This window comes from Scatophagus argus, chromosome 19 (assembly GCF_020382885.2).
Source record: "Scatophagus argus isolate fScaArg1 chromosome 19, fScaArg1.pri, whole genome shotgun sequence".
Taxonomy (NCBI): Eukaryota; Metazoa; Chordata; class Actinopteri; family Scatophagidae; genus Scatophagus; species Scatophagus argus.
The window spans coordinates 20,012,193-20,033,724 of NC_058511.1; the positions used below are offsets into that span (position 1 = coordinate 20,012,193).

The window sequence follows — 21,532 nt, forward strand, 5'->3', positions numbered from 1 at the left end:
TGCTTTTGATTTACTGCTTTTGATTTTAAGTTCTTTTTGTATGGAGTAGTTATTTGGGTGGTCATTGTGTTGTTACACACTGAACCAATGGTCATTTGCATTTAAAGCTGCTTATGGTTTAAAAAGTTTTAATTCAAATTTTAAGGGTTTCATGATTTAATGTCTTATCATTTCACCTGTTTCTATGCTTGAGTGTAAACACCTCCACCTTTTGTAAATCTTCTCATCAACGAAGTGTCATAATAAATTATGTACTGACTCTGTGGTAAGCCATTGTACAGAATTCTTGATTAAAATATTTTTCTTACAGTAGTTGTTCTCTGATTGTTTACTGCAACAAAACAAAAAAAAACAAAACAGTGACTTACTTAGAAAAATTGGAGATTCTGCCAGTGGGATCCAGAACTTCTGACATGTTACAGTCAAGTGAAGTCTGTTCAACAAATGGGAAAATATTCTTCTCTCAATATATCTCTCAGGTCAGTCAAAACTGTAGTTTTCCTCACATTGTGTTGATAAGTCAAGTTAAATTTTGAATGTTTTAAACTAAAATGCAAACATACATATTACTTACTGCACTTTTGGCCATTAGTCAGATGCCTGCCATCAGCGTGACAAGAGCAGAGGTGTCAACTGAATTAAAAAAATGTTTTAAAAACAAAACAAGTATGTCTCCATACTTGTTTTGCTAGATCTCAGTGCTGCTTTCGACACTGTAGATCACAGCATTTTATTACACAGATTAGAACATGAGACTAGGATCACAGGGACTGCGCTATGCTGGTTCAAATCATATTTAACAGATAGATTTCACTTTGCTCAAGTTAATAATGTTTCCTCTTCATATATAAGGGTTAGCCTCGGTGTTCCACAAGGTTCAGTGCTTGGGCCGATCCTGTTCACCTTATACATGCTCCCTCTAGGAAATATTATTCAGAAACATGGCATAAACTTTCATTGTTATGCTGATGACACTCAGCTGTACTTATCCTTAAAGCCTGAAGAAACAGAGCCATTAGCCAGACTCCAGGCATGTCTTAAGGACATAAAGGACTGGATGACCTCCAATTTTTTATTATTAAACTCAGACAAAACTGAGATCATTGTTCTAGGCCCCAAACACCTTAGAAATAGAATAGCTGATAATATTCTCTCTCTGGACAGCATTACTTTGGCCTCCAGTACGACTGCGAGGAACCTCGGCGTTATCTTCGATCAAGACGTGTCATTTATTCATCACATTAAACAGACCTCTAAGACCGCCTTCTTTCACCTCCGTAATATCGCTAAGATTAGGAGCGTCCTCTCTCAGAGTGATGCTGAAAAACTTGTTCATGCTTTCATTACTTCTAGGCTGGACTACTGCAACTCACTATTGTCAGGATGTCCAAATTATTCTATTAATAACCTGCAGCTGATCCAAAATGCAGCAGCTAGAGTTTTAACAGGAATCAGTAAAAGGGATCATATCTCCCCCATCTTAGCTTCTCTTCACTGGCTTCCGCTAAAATTCAGAATAGACTTTAAAATTCTCCTACTTACATACAAGGCCCTAAATGGACTCGCCCCATCATACCTGCAGGATCTAATAGTCCCATATATTCCCAATAGAACACTCAGATCACAGAGTGCAGGTTTACTTACAGTTCCCAGAATTTATAAAAGTAGAACGGGAGGACGAGCCTTTAGCTATCAGGCACCCCTGCTGTGGAACCAGTTGCCAATCTGGGTTCGACAGGCAGACACCACCTCCACTTTTAAGACTAAACTTAAAACCTTTCTGTTTAGTAAAGCATATAGTTAGCACCAAATAAAGTGTGTAGGGCTGGTAGGCATAGTTTCACCCACCTCATGATATATAGCCACAGGTAGAATAGGTCTGACTAACTGTTAATCTTTAAATCTCTACCTTAGCTAAACTGCTATAGGCCTATGCTGCCGGGGGACACAAACATGATCCACCAAGCAGTTTCCCCTCCTCCTTTTCCTCTTCTATCCTCTCCCCTCGTCAGATTAACATGCAGTTCATTATTTTATGTCACTAACTGTGTGTCCAGTGCTCCTCGTAGTCTTGTGTCTCTCCCTCCCTCTCTCTCTCTCTCTCTCTGTATCTTTCCGCAGGTATCTCTCCATCCAGATCTTCAAGTTGAACTGTAGCCGGCTCTATGACCAACCCAATGTGTATTGTTGACATCTGCCTGTCATTCCTCTATGTACCGACTATGGGCGGGGTGGTTCTCCCTACAGGCCGAAATCGAACTGATAGGATAGTGATTCTCAACATCACATAAAAAAAGAATACATGAATGTTACAGCAGTTCATTATAATTTTCAATACTATAAATTTCCTATAACTTGTGAAATGTTAAAATCATATTGAGGTGGTAGCAAAAAGTGAAACTAAACAGTTGAGATTTTGTTTTGCTTATCTTTTTAGTAATGTCATTTCTCATGTTGCAAATTGCTTTCCTGCCTGTACAACATCCATTGCACGTCTGCCCGTCCTGGGTGAGGGATCCCTCCTCTGTTGCTCACCCTGAGGTTTCTTCCATTTTTTCCTGTTAAAGGTTTTTCTGGGAGTTTTTCCTTAGTGGATGTGAGGGTCGAAGGGCAGAGGATGTTGCTGATGTTATGTTAAGCCCTTTGAGACAAACTGCTTGTAAAAATGGGCTATACAAATAAAGTTGACTTGACTTGACTTGACTTATATACAGTCAGTGGCCTGCCCTGGCGGATACATCTGGACCCCTCCCGTTCAGACAGATTTCTCTCCATCCTGGTTTGTGACAGGCCAGTTCCTCACAAAACTCACCTCAAATTGTCAAACTAGGCAGTTTTCATCAAATATGAATAAAGATTCTAGATACACAGACAGATAGATGGATGGATAGATAGACATTTTATTAAACCGAGGGAAATTCAAGCCTCCAGTAGCACATTACAGCAGCAGTGTAGGTTAGTCATAAAGTAAACAAACAAGGCCTGACTGTTAGTAGGAGAGATTCAGATAATAAAAACTATACTGATAAATAAATAGACTAAATATATGCTAAATAAACTAACATATACTACATAAAGTATAGTAAAGTGCAAAGAAAGCAGGTCGACCAGACTGACTGTGTGTAGTTAAAACAAGAGACTGAAAACTACAGTGTAAACAGGTGTAAACAGATAACTACTCAAAAACATGAATTAGAAAGTGTGGTTAATTGTGCAAAACGTATAAGATAAGGTGCATAATGGAATAAATTTCCTGTCACTCAGGCACAGACTGTTGCTGGGATCGTAACCCTTGAACACCCAGAGATGTGTTGTAGAGTCTAATGGCCAGGGGGACAAATGAGTTCCTGAATCTGTTTGTGGATCAGGTCAGAGACAGCAGTGTGGTGCTGAACACACTCCTCTGACTGATCAGAGTCCTGTGCAGAGGGTGGGAGGTGTTGTTCAGGATGGACAGGATCTTATCCAGGGTCCTTTTTTCTGCTACTGACACTACAGAGTCCAGCTCTGTGCCCACCACAGATCCTGTCCCCCGCACCAGTCTGTCCAGCCGTGTTGCATCCCTCTTCTTCATGCTGCCACTCCAGCACACCACAGCATAGAAGAGGACACTGGCTACAACAGTCTGGTAGATCTGCAGTTTTTTGCAGATCTACCAGACTGCGACAACTACATACTATAATGGATACACAAACACACTGTGTAGCAAGTGCAATGTTCGCCTGTGCTTCTCAGATGAAAAGGACGGTCTTAGGGACTATCACTGCAAGTAAAAACACAGACTTCATTCAAACCACATTGAAAGTGAAGAAAAAGTTTTGTAAATACAATACATTTTTCCAATATTTTTATGAATAAATGCTTATTCATAAAACTATGATTGTTGTATGATTATTATTCAAGATATATACTGTTATGGGGCTTACTTAGCAATCAACCCTGCAAATTAATGCATAAATGTTCTGTATATGGGCGGCACAGCGGTGCAGTGGTTAGCGCTGTCGCCTCATAGCAAGAGGGTTCCAGGTTCGAATCCCGGTCTGGGCCCTTCTATGAGGAGTTTGCATGTTCTCCCTGTGCCTGCGTGGGTTTTCTCCGGGTACTCCGGCTTCCTCCCACAATACCAAAAACATGCACATTAGGTTAATTGGCTACTCTAAATTGCACCTAGGTGTGAGTGTGAGAGTGTGTGGTTGTCTGTCTTTGTGTGTTGGCCCTGCGATTGACTGGCGACCAGTCCAGGGTGTACCCTGCCTCTCGCCCGTAGTCAGCTGGGATAGGCTCCAGCTCCCCCGCGACCCTGACGGATAAGCGGTATAGAAAATGGATGGATGGATGTTCTGTATATCTGTACAGACAAAGTGCATACAACTACAGAAATTCTGCTCCCAACTAGGTCCAAAGTTGCAATATTACATATATACATATTATACTTACATTATATTTTCCTTAAAACTTACTAAAATGTAAAGAATTTGTATCATAAAGCTGTAAAAAATCTTAATTTCTACATCAGAGGCCTCGTAAAACAATATCTGAGAGGTCAAAAATTTTTTTGCTAATTTTTTTCTATATTTGGGTCTTACAGGGATAAGGAGATCATATCACTGAAATATTTTTACATTTAAGTAAATAATGATAATACTGAATTTGTTTGCATTTTTTTGCTGTGCTGTGTGCCAGCCTTGCTGCAACTTTGTCCCATTGGCCAATGGCAAAAAATCTTCTGCAGCCCAAAAAGCATTTTCCCCATAGACCACTTTTATAAAGAGATGTCTGTAAAAAAAATGAGAAGACACCCTGAGATGCAAAAAAATAATTACTTTGTCAATTCTTTTTTTTCTTTTAACCATGAAGGTTTTATGTTTTTATAATGTTCTTAAAGCATAGGCAGGTGATTGTTATCTGGATGATATCATCTCAGTATAAAATCTATAGGGTGAGCCAGTGACTTCAAGGAAAAAGACAGTAATAGACAGGTGCAGTGGGTTGCCCATCACATAATAAATCAGGTAGACAGAACACATTTTTGCCATATGAATGAACTAGGTGAGCAAGTTCTCATGAATGAATGATCTTGAAGTCACGAATTCGGTTTACCTAACAGCCCTGGGTCCTTTAAAACTTACTCATGTTCAGCTACAAGTGGAGCATATGGAGCATCATCCTGCATGGGGTGGGCCATGAAAACCACATCCATATTATCAAAGGCTACCTCCCTTAGCAAGTCTATTTTACCGCCACCATCTTCCTCAGCTGGAGTCCCTAGCTGTCACCTGTGGAGATGATTACTGTTATTATTGTTAGCAATTATTGTTTATTGAACACAGCCATCATGCAATGAATCAGGTAAGTTGTCACATTGTGTCTTTTCTGTGTAGCAAAGTATGAAATTTATTAAAATCATGTAACTAAATAGGTGTTGATTGTTGTCTTGTCATATATAGCTTTTGTCTAATCAAAAGTCAGTCAAGACTCAAAGCCTCAACTTTCGTGTTTCAAAGCAACCCAACATGTGCTTAGGAAAATTTAAAAAGTGTTAGTAATTAATTGCTTATTTATTAGGGTTATAATTATATGCGGGCGGCACGGTGGTGCAGTGGTTAGCACTGTCGCCTCATAGCAAGAGGGTTCCAGGTTGGAATCCCGGTCTGGGCCCTTCTATGTGGAGTTTGCATGTTCTCCCTGTGCCTGTGTGGGTTTTCTCCGGGTACTCCGAACATTTTTGATCCCCTTTCAAGAATTTGAAATTCAGTCAGACCCAAACAGAGTGAAGCTGCTTTAAGCTACCATGCAGCACACAAATGGAACCAACTTCCTGATTCCTTTCTTTCGAAGCTAAATAAAAACTCTTCACCTGTTATTTGCAACTTATTACTGCACAGCAATTGTCTTTTCAATTTAATTTTATTTAATCAAATCTAATTTAAAAAGAGCTTATTCATTAATAACTACTTAATTATTTCTCTTGAATCTTAACTGTTTTAATTGATTTGCCTCTACATTTGAAATTCACTGCATTTGCTACGCTTTGCCTAAAATGTAGCAAAGTACTGTTGAACCCTGCACATTGTTTTTTGACAACAGGAACAAGTGTGCAGACAGTGTGCAGGGAGCATCAGCAGTGTTAAGCAGACTGCTCTGTGCTCTTTCTCTGCGTCCTCTCCTCCTTCAGTTTGGCCTCAGTGAACTCCTGCTTCACCCTCTGCAGCAGCTCCGGATGCAGCAGCACATCCAGGGCCGTCATGGCCAGAGCCTTCGCCGCCCTCAGGGTGAAGAACTGAGCTCTGTCTTCACCTGCATCAACGACACAAGCACATTGTCAACCAAATATGTGTTAGACATTTTCCAAAGCAAAAGACGAAACTGTTTTGGAAATTTCTGTATTTTCAAATATTATAATTTTGAGGGCATACACACCAGCAGCAACAGTGTATTCCTCTGTGTGGTTCAATGCATTAGAACCAATGTAGAAGTATGGATGGATACCAGGTACTACAAATGTCACATTGCCAAAGTCTGTGGAACCTGAAGATAACAGACAAGAGACAAGTGAAGTGAAACAGAGGAAATCAACGGGGGCATCACGTTCAGCCCAGTAAGTGATCCATCCTTCATGTATTTAGACAGTTTCAAAAATGTCCTTATCCTTATCCATGTCAGGGCCTGCATCCGCCATGAGGAACTGCGTTAAGGTGGTCCAGCTGCTCCCTACCTTACCATGTCTTCATAATGAGATAATAATGACAACTCTCTCAAAATGAGAGAGCTGTGTGTGACCTCGTCCGCTCTTGCATATTTGTTCCTCACTCTTTGGAAGTACTGATATATCAAGCACAGGGGCTGTTGTCTGACGTCCGCGGAGGACGTAAACGTACCAGATTCATTCCTGAGGACTTCTTCGTCTGTGGTGAAGTCCATCCCCAGAGCCTTTCCATTTTTCTCATACAGCTCCTCTAGTACAGCATTGCGCAACATGTTGTCATATTTATTTCTTGCAAACTGTACTTCAACCTGAAAGGAAACTACATGACTTTAAGCAGGACTAGCCTTTAAAATGTTCATATAACAGTTCACATGAAAGCGAATATTCAGCCATTATCTATTTCCTCCCATGCCAAACATTTCTGGTGCTTCACAGCAAAACAGCAATGCAACATTCCCCCTTAACAACTGAAGTAGATGGGGACTTGTTTACATGTAGGCTATATGTCTATGAAGGCTTCTGTAGGCTGGGATAAGCAAGGTGTACAGAGTTATGTTTTAAAACAAATCTCCAGCTTCTTCAATTGTGAGCAGAGGCGTCAGTATCCAGAATATAGTGCACCTCGGGGGTTGAGTAGCTAATGACGGGGTTTTCATTATTGGGTGAACTGTTACTTTAATCTAGTCAGATGCAAAGTGACACAGGCATAGCACCTGTATGTTTAGGATTAGAAAATTAGACAATTCCTCCTAGTGGTAGTATGAAAAAAGACAGTGTGGAAGGCAGCAATATATGTTTCAGTTATTACTAGTCACAAACACAGGCCAGAAAAACACTGATCATTTATTCTTTACCTCACAGCCAGTTGCTGCAGCTGCTGATCTAAAACACATCTCAGCCTTTTTCTTCAGAACAGGAAGCTCAGCACGTGACGGGGTTCTCAGATAGTACTCCAGCTCAGTGTAGGCAGGGATGATATTTGGTTTCACTCCACCATGCTTTATGATACCTGCAAAACAGAATGAGGTTTAATCCAAGTTTACTAAACTCCTCGGAGCAACACACAGGTACCAGAAGGTCATCACTTCTTCACCGTGAACTCTCCAGTCTGGTTTCATCTGCTGTCTGAGCACAGACAAGTTGTTGTAGCACAGCACCGCCGCATCCAATGCGTTGATTCCCTCCCAGGGGTAGGCTGAGGCATGAGACTCCTTACCGTGATACTTTATGGTTACACTGGAAAACAGAAGACAAACCACATCTCAGTCTCTCTGCTTCTGTACAGAGCGCATGAAAGGTTCCCTGTGCAGTTACCTCTAGTGGAGGTTTACATGCACGCCAATACACGTTCTGCCAATCACTAATCAGGCAGGGTAGTAGGTGGTAACATGCCATGAGATACAGAAATGTGTCAGTAAAGACAAGGAAGAAGACTTGAATTGCTGAAAAAAATTATCTAAAATGTTTTATGAGAAAGAAAATGCCTCCAACACATTTGCTACAGTTCAAGAATACACACAAAGAATTTTGGTGAGTAAAACTAGAGGTGAATATAACTTTTGAGTGTTTACAAGAACACAAATATGACAATAACCAGACTATTTGTCCATGGAGGCCAAAGCTCCAACATCAGAGGCCCCACATTAACTGCTAATTAGTGTTGCATTCATGCAACACCGCAAGTTCCGTTAATGGTTGTTGCATTTATGATCTTTTTTGATCTTGAACTGGGATGCCTTACTAATGACATGTGTAACTAAGCAGTAACATAAAACAGAATGTACTGTATCTCATTACCAGGCCGCTAGTAAAGAACACTGTGTGTTTCCAAGTACAGCAAACACAACAAATAAAAAAAAAATATTAGTGCTGAGATTTTGGACAGTAATAAACATACTCATGCTCAGCCACGCAGGGCAGGTACGTGGCATCCTCCTTTGATGGGTGGGCCATAAAGACCACATCGAGGTCCTCAAATGCTCCCTCCCTCACCATGTCAATTTTACCTCCACCATCCTCCTCAGCTGGGGTCCCCAGCACCATCACCTGTGGGGACAAGTCAACCATATACTTTTGCATCACCACCGCACAGCCTGTAGTTATCATTTCTCTTTGACTCTAGTGGATTAAAATGAGCTAAACAAGTGAAAGAGACTAAAGCATTCAATTTTTGATTGATTTCCTACCTTTAAACAGCCATTTGTTAAATTCATTTCATGAACATAGCACCCTGAATACTCCCTATCTTATCCCATCTCTTTGGTTAGTACTTGGATGAGGGACTGCTTGGGAATAGCAGATGCCTCTGTCACTTCATTTATGCAATCACTTCTTTTACATTATATATTTTTAATTAACTGATATTACTTGATAGAAATCTGTTTTCACTTTGACATTATAGAGGTTTTTTTTTGTAAATTTTGACAAATTGTATTGGCTATGATTACATTTATAAAAACAATAAAAAGGGGAAAACAGGGGTGCATACTTTTTATAGGCACACTATATACTGTGGATGCACAGTACCATTACTGCTACCTGTCATGCCTGGTGTTTTTTGTTATGCTTTGTCTTTAGATTTCAGTCCATGTGCCATGTTTCATGTTTGTCTTGTCATGTGTTTCCATGTATTATGTTCAAGGTTTTTCTCATGTCCTGTTTTATTTTGAAAAGCATCACTTCCCCTGTGTGTCCTGTTTTCAGGTAGCTTTGCTTTTGGTTTTCTTGATTGCTTTCTCCCTCCTAACGTGTGTCACCTTTGTCTCGTTGTCATGTCTATTTACTCCTTGTCTTCCCAGCCACCTTTGTCTGAGCGTTTGCATTATGTCTTGAATGTGTTCTTGTCATGCCAGGATCTTTTTGCCTTGCTTTGCCATGCTGTGTTGTGTTTTTGCCAGGAATTTTGCCACAGTAGGTGTGCTTTTTGAGTTTTTTGCTTTATTAAAATAAAGACTATTGCTTGGACCTCTACCTCGCCTGTCTGCCCTTTTGACTCTGCATCGGGGTTCAGTCCTTTTTCTGTCAACCAAGATGCCCGATCCGTGACACTATCATTATTACTGTTACTAATACTGCTATCATAATCACTGTAGTACCTCCTGTATACTTCATTATCATTATCTACAGTTCCAATATTTCTAATATTATTACTGCTGCTATGCATCTCTGCTTGTGTTCTGCTTCACGCCCACCCACCCCCCCCCAAATTCAGAATGAGAAATAAAGATCAATTTGAACATTAAATATATGGTCTTTATACTGTATTCAACTGCATATAGGTTGGAAAGGATTTGCAAATCACTGCATTTTGTTTTTATTTACATTGCACACATTTTTGGAATCAAGTCCGAATCAAAGCCAAAAGCCAAAGCCAAAAGTGTAAACTTTATTTCAGTTTATCTTAATTTCCCAACTACTTTTGCTTCCTAAAATTGGGAGACTGTGTGTAAACATGGCTAAAATTTCTGCACTGTAATTACCCATTATGATTTGAGTTTTCCTTCATTTCCTGGTGGTCAGATTTTGTCCTTTATACCTGTGCTACTTCTTCAGGAGACATTCATATCTACAGGCGTTTATTGTTAAATTGATCTTACTTGTCTGAGCAGACCAAACTGCAAAACTTCATAACTAAAAAAAGCAGCCTCTGTGGTTGAGCAACAGAAGTGTGAACATTTCACCACAACATATTGTGTAGCTGTCCTACCTGCACCTGGACAGGGAGCTTCTGTGTGTTTTCCAGCACAGCTTTGAGCCCTAGAGCTGCAGCAGCTCCAACCTCGGCTATCAAATTGTGTCCACACGCATGTCCAATACCAGGCAGGGCGTCATACTCACACAGGAAACCCACATTCACCTTCTCACTGCCGCCGGTTCCCCAAGTGGCTCGAAATGCAGTCTCTAGTTTGAAGTGACTGTCGACCTTCCAGCCTTCTTCTTGGCTGAAAAATTCTACCAGTCTGTTGTGAGACTGAGTTTCCTCATAAGCCAGCTCTGGACAGCTCCATATGTCCTTACTGAGTCTGTGCAACTTTTCTTTGGCTTCATCTATGCAGCAGCCAACTCTCTGTTTCAGCTCCGCCAGTAAGTCTGCTGTGTCAGACATCTTGCTCGGTTTAGAGAAAGTTATGATGTTCTGTTATCACTAACCTTTGTACTCACACGGTCTGTTTTCAAAGCTGGTGTCCTGCAGTTGTACTATCCAGTTACAGTAAGCGCCGCCCTCAGCGCAAGCGCTAAATTTGTAACAGTCCAGTTTCAAAATAGACCACACATACTGCATAGTGCTTAAACATCGTTTGCCACTGACAAATGATTCTTGAAATAATCCTCATGACGGCCCACCTAACTCTGTGCTAGTGTTCGTACAATGGCTTTAGTAGAAATCTGGCTCCATTTCAATCATCGTGCAACTGTTTGTAGCATCAGTTCTTAAAGAATGTCCAAGCGGACAGCATAATGGAGGGCAATGACAATATGCATACTATCACTATATATTACTACAACCTAATCATTAGAAATACTACAAAAGTTTCAGTCAGGTTTCAGACAGTTCAATAGCACTGCATTTATTAGCATAAAAATGATCTCTCAAGGACAGCTGATTCAGGTGAATGCTCAGCTGACATATGGCTAGACCCAACCACATTCTGATACAGCTGAACACAGTTCTCATTAGCACAGTACATCAGTGGGTTGGGCTATCTGAGATGACTTGTAAGTGGTCTGCCTCCTGCTGGTGAAAATGCAAATACCTCGTTTGTACTGGTGACCATGTTCCTCACATCCTTCAGATAGCCTTTATTTAATCAGGGGAAAACCAGCTGAGAGCAAAACGTTCATTCACAATGAAGCCCTGCAAATATGATCAACATTCTTGTACAATTTTCATATAAATATTCATAAAGAACACAATCAAGGTGATGCATTTTGTGAGAGAGAAGTCTTAAGTGATGATAAGTAAAATGGTAGCTTATTAGGAATGGCTTTATAGAAATAATAATAAATAAAAATCATAATGTTGTCCTCTTCGACTGATGAGAGATGGCCTGGTGCAGGATAATGGGTTGGGTTCCAAAACTGTTCCCTGATAGAAATCCAAAGGGTGCTCTGATACATAACATCTTCTTAGTCAATTTTAGTTTTAAAAGATTCTTCATCAGAATCAGAATCAGAACTGTCTTTACTGCCATGTAAGTGAAGAGGTTTCACATAACTAGAAATGTGTCTTAGTGACTGGTACATACATAGAACATAAGAACGAGTAACATATAATAATAGAATAAAATAAAACAGAATAAGGTTAAACAAAATAAGATAAGTAAAATAAATATGGTTCTGGAGGTCATTTAACTAAGGTTGAGCACCTTTCACTTTTGAACTGTACAGGTAACTAATGCTACGTTTTTTTCTTTGTAATAACAGAATTGCTTCAAAGGAGAAAGCTGTTCAAAGCAGCCTGGGAGCAGCAACAGAAACTGTTTTTACTCTGCACATTTCAACTGGAAACAGCCATATGAACAGGGGACATGGCTTTGAGCCTGTCAGACACAGTGGACTCTTCAGCCTTTAGGTATATTTTGTGTTTGACCAGGTGTTTCCTCAGGTTGCACATATTGCCCAGGCCAGCTTTGCATGTCGCATCAAGCTGAAGAGTGTATTGTATTAGACAGCCTTGCAGTGAGTGTTGTCTGCACCGGGTTTTGATAAGGGCAACCACACCTGCAGAGGTGATGCAGTCTCTCTTTCCATCTGTTGATTTGCTGTCTCACCCAGGTGCGCTCTCAGATCCCAAAAATGGGCACCAGCTGATTTAACGTGAATCAGTACTTGATGGTAACAGCGTAATTCATTTATTGCTCACAAAGCCAACAAGAGCAGCACCCAACCCTACATCTAGCCATAAACCCAGGAACTTTCAACATGCAACTTTTTTAATATGAACCTTTTGTACTGAGAGTAACTTAAAGGATTTTTTATTTGAGGTCTGGTAAAGAGAAAGCAATTAGTATTATCATCATGGCCTTTTGATTAGCAAGGGCATTTAAAATCAAATTAGCACAATGAGCCCATACCATTTACGTACAATGGGAACAGGATAAGACCTCTTATTGAGCATCCCTTTTGTGAGTTCTAGGAAACCAGACTGATGACCATCTGTAAATATTGCATGAGTTCTGCTAGTAAGATAACAATGAAATCAGTTACGTGCATTTGTGTCAAAGCCAATCAATCTAGGTCTATGTTGAACGTCTTAAGCAAATCAGCAGGGCAGTCACAGCACCGTCTGAAACCACACCACAAGGGATTTAACATGTGACACAGAAAGTGACACATTTGAAAGGAGCTTTTCAAAGATTTTGGCTGAACATGACTCTCTGGAAATTGGGTGGTAAGTTATTTGGCTCACTGCTGCCTTTATGCTGAGGCATGACATGTGCTACTTTCCGGATACAAGAGTTAAATTATAAATATGTTAAAGTTTAAGTCATGATAGCAACATTCGGTAATGAGAGTCTTACATTCAAAGATCTGCTTCAATAACCATTTTAGGGTCAACTGAGGTCAAGCCATCAAATGTCTCCTTAAATAAACGACCTAAGGGAAGCTCTTTCTCCCAAAGGGCTATTACAACTGTGCTAAACCTTGAGTTTAGTTTGCAGAAGAGCTTCTGTTACTGTTACTGAGTAATGGTAAGTCTATAAACTCTTACATTTTCTTCTATACCTCCTTTGACAATGTTCATTAGGAAATAACAGCAAAAAATTGTATAAAAAAACCCTCATTATATACGGAAAGTTAATGTTCCATACTGTTGTTTTTCCTTTAACTCTTTTAAAGTGGAATTAAAAGATGATTTTCTTAAAATAAAAAATAAGGGGTTTCAGGGAAGAAATGCTCCATTCAAGTCTTTTTTCTGCTGTATTTAGGTTCTTATAATGTCTTAAGAAAAAACAAACAAACTATAGTTCATATTCATTATGCATGTTGGCAATTGTACTTATTTTTGTCTCAGCATATTGACATATAAGCAGTTTAACTATTTTCAATAATCTGCAAAAATGAGAAGGAAGAAAGATCCCCTCACATGCACTCTCACTTTAATCTAGCTCAGAACTTTCAAACACTTAATAAAAACAGTAAGATACACACATACACTTCTGTATTTAGGCAAAGTAATAATAAGTCTTCCAACTATTTAATTTCCCTCTAAAATATCCTTTGAAAAAGTAATTAGAGAGACTCCAATTTAAAAAAAAAAACCAAAGAGAGTCTACTGGCAATATCCCTTTCCACCCAGTTTTCCTTGTTTTCCTGGACTGCATATGTTAATATAAAGGCTGAGAACAGGTGTTCCTTTCAACCACAAGAGGTCAGGAATTATTTTTATTTTCCTGTCTAAACAGCTTGTTTATGTGCATGCACTTAAAACAGCAGTTAGAAAAATCTCTTAGGGCAATACCTTGCACATACAGTTCTGTTCCACCTCCAGTCCTCATCAAGTAAATACAGGAGCAAAAGAAAGAAAATAAAATAAAATAATAGCATACTTACATGAACTTTTGTTCTACACTACAACTAATGGGTTCTTTGATTATTCATCAACAGGTCTGGTCAGGTTTACTTTTACCATGTCTCGGTCTCTTTGTCCTCTCAGACCTGCCAGGTAGACGTGAGGTTTGGGTACGTTGCTCTCACCGTCTTTCTTGCTTTGAGAGGCAGCACTCTTGGGTAACCAGGTCTGTGTGACATTTTCCCGCCTCATGTGGCTCAGATCAGTCTGCACTGAGTGTGTCACTTTGGTACAGAGATCAGCCTAGAATTGTGAAATACATATCGGTATCAAATTAACAATTAACTGCTTCATCCATCCATTTTCTATACCGCTTATCCGTCAGGGTCGCGGGGGAGCTGGAGCCTATCCCAGCTGACTACGGGCGAGAGGCGGGGTTCACCCTGGACTGGCCAATCGCAGGGCTGACACACAAAGACAAACAACCACACACTCTCACACTCACACCTAGGGGCAATGTAGAGTAGCCAATTAACCTAATGTGCATGTTTTTGGTATTGTGGGAGGAAGTCGGAGTACCCAGAGAAAACCCACGCAGGCACAGGGAGAACATGCAAACTGAGGCGACAGGCATAACCACTGCACCACCATGCCGCCCCTTAACTGCTTCATGTATAGTGTTAATATATGTAATTCCTGCTTGCTAGAAAAGCTGGAAGGAGTTTTTCTTCCCCACATGCACCCTGGCTTACCAGTTTGATAGCTTTTCTTCGCAGCTCCCACTCATTCCACTCATAGGACCTGACAATGTTTGTCTCCACTGGGTGGATGTCAGTCTGTGTGCCGCTCTCAGACATGGTGGCGGGCTTTACCGGTAAACTTTCTCCAGGTTGCATCTGCAAAACCACAAGACAACAACTAAGTTTGGATCATGAAATGTAGTGGAGTAGAGGGATAAAGTAACAGAAAATAGAAATACTCAAGTAAAGTACAAATAAATCAAAATGATAATTAAGTACAAGACTTTAGTAAATGTACTTAGTTAGGTGTCCAAAATATGGAACTATGTTAATAATCAACATGTAAGAGGCTGCTGACCTCAGAGTATAGACTGACGGAGGAAAAGTGTCGGTCGAGTCTGAGGAGGTGAATGAGTTCAGGGGAGAGATGGGCTTTCTCTGCCACATCTGCAATGAAGTCATCTGGACTGGAGGCAAATTTCAAGGCAGCTTCTTTGGAGCTAAAAGCATAGAGCTTTTCTTTGTGTTTAAGGACCCCAATTTGTGGATTACCTGCAAGACACGTGTCAGATATTCCAAAATGAACTTCAAACACAATATTAAATTTGCCCTCCGGTCGAAACTGTTTTTCTTTTTCCTACAGTTGAACGTCTGAGCTTCACTGTGTGGAATGAAGTATATGCAGAGTCTGACACTATAGTCCTGTTTTCACATTGAAGAGTAAATCTGATTAAGAGGCAGAGCCCACAAACAAACAGTTCGCAAGCCAGCATACACAAGTGTGACTGGACTTAGCTGTGATGTAGGAGAAATCTTGTGTGTAGCAGTTACACCCAAAATTAAATAAAGTGAAATTAAGAATATTACATTTTATTTATATTCCTATATATATATATATACATTTAATGCAGGAGAAAGAATGGGTACCATTTTAAGTATTTTCATATGATAATTATACTTGTTTTTGGCAATAAAAATGTCTGACACACAGGGTCATTAAAAGCATTATTCGCGAAATAGTGCAGGAGTGTGCCGTGAGAGGAATGCCTTAATACAAACATGGAGGGGATCTTTACAATGCATTGAATATATATATATATATATATATGTATAAATGCAACATACTGAATACATGAACGAGAATTGGCAAATGTGTACTATACATATTTTTCATAATTTTGTCTTAATTCTTATGGTTTCGGGATAGTTTTGACAAAGTGATTGTTGGATCGTCTCACACAGTTGTGCAGTTGCTGACAATCCAACCATTAGGGTTCCTGTTCTGTCTGTCTGTTTAGTGGACAGAACTTCGAGGTGCAGTGGATAGGACAGAGAGTGTTCAGTTTGATGATCTAACAATATCTGAATATCTGCATTTTGTAGTTTGCAGGAAAGTGTGGCACATCCAAGATAACACCACAATGCAGAAAAAAAAAATGAAGGATGGATGAAGAACTGGGAGACACGTAGCCAGGTGACAAACTGTGCGACCTGTTCTGTGAAGCATGTTGAGGCCTTTACACATGTCTGAATCTGACAAAGACAGAACATCCAAATGCCTTTTCTGATATCACAGTACCTGGCAGCAGAAGCCCATCTCTGTTCACAAGCGTATAGCCACAGACTCCATTATATTGTAATGGCAGCTCATTAAAGCTGCTTGCTGTTTCAGACAGGAGCCACTCCTGTGTCTTCATCTCAGCTGGAGTGATACACTCTCCTGAAAGGAATAATGAAGAAAAACAACCACTTTTAAGCTTAGCAGTTATGTAAGATTTTGGGAAACCTGGAATTCATGACTTTAGACACTAACATCCCGCCATACCTGAGGATTCAGTCATTCTTTGTTCATCTGTTTTCACCTCTAAAGTCTCCAGAAGGCGGTCTAAATAAGCTTCTGAAAATATTTTGGCCTGAGAAGCAACAAAGGGCTGCAGATTAAGCGCGATGCTATTGAGGATGTTGAGCAGCTCCAACTCATCCTGAAGATCACACCACAGCTTTGACAGGACTTTGAATAGCGGCTGTAAGACAATGTGAGAAATGAGAGAGGTGAGGCAGTAGAAATGACTAAACTGAAAAAATATTGTTTTTTCATTTATATAACATATATTATCAAAGATGCAGTTCAATGCACGTGTACAAGAGTAGAAACTAAGGCAGAAAGGACTAAAGGAACTCTCAAAGAACTTGAACACTGGCAAGGACTCTGCACTGTGGATAGAAACCACACCAGCCCATATCTACTATTATACACACCTAGCAGTTTGTGCACTTAAAGGAATAGTTCAAATTTTTATTTTAATCTCATGTCTGTGTGTCAAGCACAGAGCTGACAGTACACTTAATTCCATCCACCCATTATGTCTATGCAGCATCTCTGGCTGGTTGCTGTACAGATGTCATCTTGCCAAAACTGGAAAACTTAGTGTTGACAACAACATTTTGTGATTTGCCAAGAAATAGGTCCACCATGTGCAATAATTCCCTCTAAAAATCACAAGTTCTAATTTTTACATGTGTACACATGAGACCAAAGAGATTGCTCTTATTTGTTTATTTTTATTCATGGATTTACTTTTATTACTGAGCTTTTGAGGTGTTGGTAGTTTTTAAAGTCAGAGGCTAGCTGTTTCACTCTGATTCCAGTCTACATGCCAGGCTTGGCTAACCACATCCTGCAGCTGACACACAGACATGATATCAATATCCATGTCCTCATCTCACTTTCACAATGCAAGCACAAAAATGCTGAACCCTTTTCTTTAAGAGATCATTTAACAAGACGTAACAGCAGCAGCAACATCAAAGCAGTTACCAGGACACGTACAAAAACTTGTGCAGTGTGTACGGCTGTCTTTGACTTGACGGTTTCTTTCAGGAGCTTCATCTCTGATGTGAGCTCAGTCTGCAGGATTCCAGCATGTTTGACACATAAGCATGCATCAGCCTGGTGGTAAACAGATAACACATGATTACTTCATGTTTCACCTGGGAAATAAAATGTGGGCATTCTTGATATAAAATAAAATACAAGAAATCCACATTAGACGTTGAACACAATTACCGCCTACTGTTACCTCACCAGTAACATTTTGAGGAAAACTTCATGCTGCCTGACATTGTAGAGAGCCTGTCTGATCAGGGCGATGGGCACGTCACACTCTCCAGGCTGACTGCCAGGGTCTGTTAGTTTCTCCAGCACAGCCGTGTATTTCCACGCTAGACTCTGTGTTACGCTCAGCTCACTCTCTATGCTTTCACTGGTGACTGGAAGAGCTTCATTAAGAAGCGCAGGAACTGTTGAGAGAATATATAGGTCCCATGTTTACCAAATGCATTACTGATCATTAGTGAAGAAGCTAACCTCATTGAATGATGTAGTTGACAACCTGATTTTTATGTCAGTAAAGTGGTGTATGGTACTTATGTTGTTGAGGTCAGTGTCTTCTTTTTCCTTCTCGCTGGCTTTGTTGAAGAGTCGGATTCCTGTGACAATCATGGTGAGCTCATTGAGCTGCTGCTCCTTGTCCTTCTTCAAGAGCACCACGAAGGCTGCCAGTTCAGTTCGAGGGAAGACGCTCTGCAGAGCAACTAGGATAAGAGAAGAAGACAAATCAACAGTTCATTAACATTCTCGAAGAACACAGCAGCTGGCTCAGAGAATTTACATGTTTCTGCATACATCAGTCTTTGTTGTCCCAAAAGATTTTTTGTGGACGTTGCTGTATGCAAATAAGTCTGAAGTTGTTTTTCTATCTGTTAGAAAGTAAACTTTGGTGAAATTACTCAACATTTTAACCACAGCAAAGATTACAAAGCTCAGAGAAAACTACTGTGCAGCTCCTACACGAGCACAGTTCACAGTCATGACAGGTGGGGTGTGGAGGGGCATTGCCCTGAGCATTCCTTATGGATCAAGGACATTGTGAACATTGTTTGACATGTGGGTGTTGTTGAAGATCTAACTAAATCTAAATTGACTCTAGTTTCCCAGAAAGCCAAACAACAAGTGAGTGTGAAACCTTTGGCCTCTTGCACAGTGTTGACATCTGTAGGTGAGCCCATGCTGGAACGCAGCAGGATGTAAGTGATGATCTTCTGGTACAAAGCTTCTAATTCTTCCTGTGTTTTCACCCTGCTGTCAGTGATCTCTCTGCTCACTGGGCTCAGCCTGGACGCCACCATCTGGTGGATTTCCTCAAGAAGCTCACCTGCACAAAAAGTTTGTTGCTTGTAAGTATGCAGTATTTGAAAAGTCAACATAAATATTCAAATTAATTCCAAAACAAACAGCCAGTCAGGGTAAAACATGTCTGAAGCCTGTCCATGGCTTATTGATTCAGGCAGATGAAAACAAAGAACAGTGGGATAATCCAAACATGACCAAATGCGGACATGTAAGACTTGTTCAGTGCCTGTAATCTAAGTGTAAATTAAATATTTGCAAAAGTTTTAAGCTGATTAAAAAAAAGACTTACACAGTTTAGAGACTTAATCATTTAAGCTAGGAGCAAATTTAAGCTACGGGTTTATTGTTATAGGGTAGCAATCATATCTAGTTTTGACATCCAGCAGACACTCCTGTACAAAGCAGAATATTATCATGATTCAACAACAAGAAACAATAATTCTCTAGCCTACAGAATGTGATGTAAGAGTGGACGTTAGGATTAGTGCAGCAACAATTTTGTGTGAATTTTAAATCCTGCATGTTCCTCATTTCAGAGACAGAGGGCATTAATATGTCATTTCATACAGTGACACTTACGTCGGGAGGTGTAAATCATATCAAAATACACTTGCATTTTGATTGTGTCAAGGGATGGACTGCACTCCTCTGTAAGTTTATCCAAACACAGCTGTAAGAAATATTACAGATAGGGATTAGAGACGGTGTGCTTTTCAGTGTCAGCATTCACAACATGTTGCTTCATGGTGTGGCCTCATGATTTTTCTACTCCTGGCATGAGGGACACAACTAGTGCATGAACTGCCTTAATGACCCGTTGTTTCACAAGTTGAATTACATGATTTAAGGCAGACAAAGATTTATGCAAACAAAACTTATTTCTGTTAAACTCTTCTGTTAAAATTCATCCACTTGACAGGTGTGCCACGTCAATATGCTGAGTAAACAACAAGATGATCACACAGGTGTGCTTTGGGCTGACTGACCCCTGACCCCAGACTGAACCCCTTAAGGTTTACATGCCAGCCCACGAATACCCCACATGCTATTTTGGGTTAACATCCAAAAGTATAATGCATGAAAAATGAATGTGAGGAAAGGGGTGGGGGTTAGTGGGGCAGGCTAAAGTCATCTTCATACAGTAACTCACCTCTATAAGTTTTTGCACGTCTTGTTTGGTCAGCGTCCGATCAACATTAAAAGAATTTCTTGGGTCCAGCACAACAGCTTTCACCTAATGATATTTTAAAAACAATTAGAGGTACCAAAAGCTGGGTTGAAGAAGTATTTTATTCCAAAGCAGCTCCCAAAACGACTTATCCATTGTATATCACTTTATAGATCTACATTGTATCCTTACAGCATGTGTACAAACTGCACTGAACTATGAAGCATTAACATCCAAGCTAGCTACAGGTGACGACCTCAGCTCCAGATACTGACCATGAAAGTGACCAAAGCGTCCGACACCGCATGTCCTCTCACGGCACACTCCTGCACTATTTCGCGAATAATGCTTTTAATGACCCTTTCCGTGTTAGTTTCAGACATTTCTACGGACAAAAACTACCTGCTATTTTAACTGAGGTAAAATGGTGCTGGAAAAGCTAGCAAGCTACGGTCTGTTTACAACTGGTTGCCATAGTAACGACGTTAACAGGGATATGTATTACACGACTGTGTCCACTAGAATGCGCTGTAAGTCAGTCACGTTTCTGTCGTTGTTCCTGAAGGAAGGTTTACACATTATTTACGCACACTATATAAACAAAAGTATTGAGACACCATTACGTCTTTGCGGCTGTGGCAGATTCCGCTGTTATGGTTAGGTTTTTCCACCGGATTTTGGAGTGTTTCTACACAGGTTTTTGATCGTTTGCGGGTTCGGGCACTGGTGTTAGACGAAAAGGCCTGGCTCGCGGTCTCTGTTCCGATTCGTCGCGAGGGTGCTTGATGGGGTTGAGGACGGGGCTCTATGCGGGCCAACACACATCCCCGCCGCGCATTTGTAGCGGTGCTACGGGGGAAGGGGGGCCTTCCCCGGAGTGTTCCTACAAAGTTCGAAGTATAACATTGTCCAAAATGTCTTGCTATGCTGAAGCATAAAGATTTCCCTTCACTAGAGGTAGGGACCTAACCTAACACCTGATAAACAGCTCCACACCAGCATGCAATAATAGAGAGGTTTGTCCCAATAGTTTTGTCTATATAGTGTAATGTAGGTCGTATTTTATTTTAAAAGGCTTACATATGTATTTCAGGTATTGATAAGATTAATAGCCCAGTAATAATGCTTTAGGCACTGAATTTAACAGTTCTGACTTACTACATAATGTACTGCATTAATGTGGAAATTAACACTTATTTGCAACACTAGATGC

General features: G+C 40.3%; 2 protein-coding genes across 2 annotated transcripts; both read right to left on the bottom strand.

Moving 5' to 3' along the window:
* Positions 1 to 5,888: 5,888 nt before the first annotated feature.
* On the bottom strand, positions 5,889 to 11,319 carry LOC124050096 (peptidase M20 domain-containing protein 2-like). The gene is made up of 7 exons (XM_046372227.1): positions 10,413 to 11,319; positions 8,604 to 8,752; positions 7,800 to 7,942; positions 7,561 to 7,715; positions 6,879 to 7,014; positions 6,421 to 6,528; positions 5,889 to 6,297 (listed from the first exon to the last, which is right to left on the bottom strand). Exons 1-7 carry the CDS (start codon positions 10,809 to 10,811, stop codon positions 6,128 to 6,130), a joined length of 1,260 nt encoding a protein of 419 aa, XP_046228183.1. The 5' UTR covers positions 10,812 to 11,319; the 3' UTR covers positions 5,889 to 6,127.
* A 2,695-nt stretch (positions 11,320 to 14,014) lies between these two features.
* Positions 14,015 to 20,857, bottom strand: cfap206 (cilia and flagella associated protein 206). The gene is made up of 12 exons (XM_046372226.1): positions 20,595 to 20,857; positions 20,302 to 20,385; positions 19,731 to 19,821; positions 18,985 to 19,173; positions 18,386 to 18,553; positions 18,045 to 18,259; positions 17,790 to 17,909; positions 16,785 to 16,983; positions 16,539 to 16,679; positions 15,318 to 15,511; positions 14,972 to 15,115; positions 14,015 to 14,522 (listed from the first exon to the last, which is right to left on the bottom strand). The coding sequence occupies exons 1-12, from the start codon at positions 20,700 to 20,702 to the stop codon at positions 14,301 to 14,303; spliced, it is 1,875 nt and encodes a 624-aa protein (XP_046228182.1). The 5' UTR covers positions 20,703 to 20,857; the 3' UTR covers positions 14,015 to 14,300.
* Positions 20,858 to 21,532: the final 675 nt, after the last annotated feature.

Excerpts from the sequence above, each read along its gene's own strand:
- LOC124050096 (XM_046372227.1), bottom strand. The coding sequence starts at position 10,811 with ATGTCTGACACAGCAGACTTACTGGCGGAGCTGAAACAGAGAGTTGGC. Across the intron at positions 7,943-8,603 it reads CCCTGCGTGGCTGAGCATGA|TGTAACCATAAAGTATCACG; the intron begins GTATGTTTATTA and ends TCTGTTTTCCAG. Across the intron at positions 6,529-6,878 it reads AGTCCTCAGGAATGAATCTG|GTTCCACAGACTTTGGCAAT; the intron begins GTACGTTTACGT and ends TGTTATCTTCAG.
- cfap206 (XM_046372226.1), bottom strand. The coding sequence starts at position 20,702 with ATGTCTGAAACTAACACGGAAAGGGTCATTAAAAGCATTATTCGCGAA. Across the intron at positions 19,174-19,730 it reads TATGATTTACACCTCCCGAC|GTGAGCTTCTTGAGGAAATC; the intron begins GTAAGTGTCACT and ends CTTTTTGTGCAG. Across the intron at positions 16,984-17,789 it reads TACACACTGCACAAGTTTTT|CCGCTATTCAAAGTCCTGTC; the intron begins GTACGTGTCCTG and ends ATTGTCTTACAG.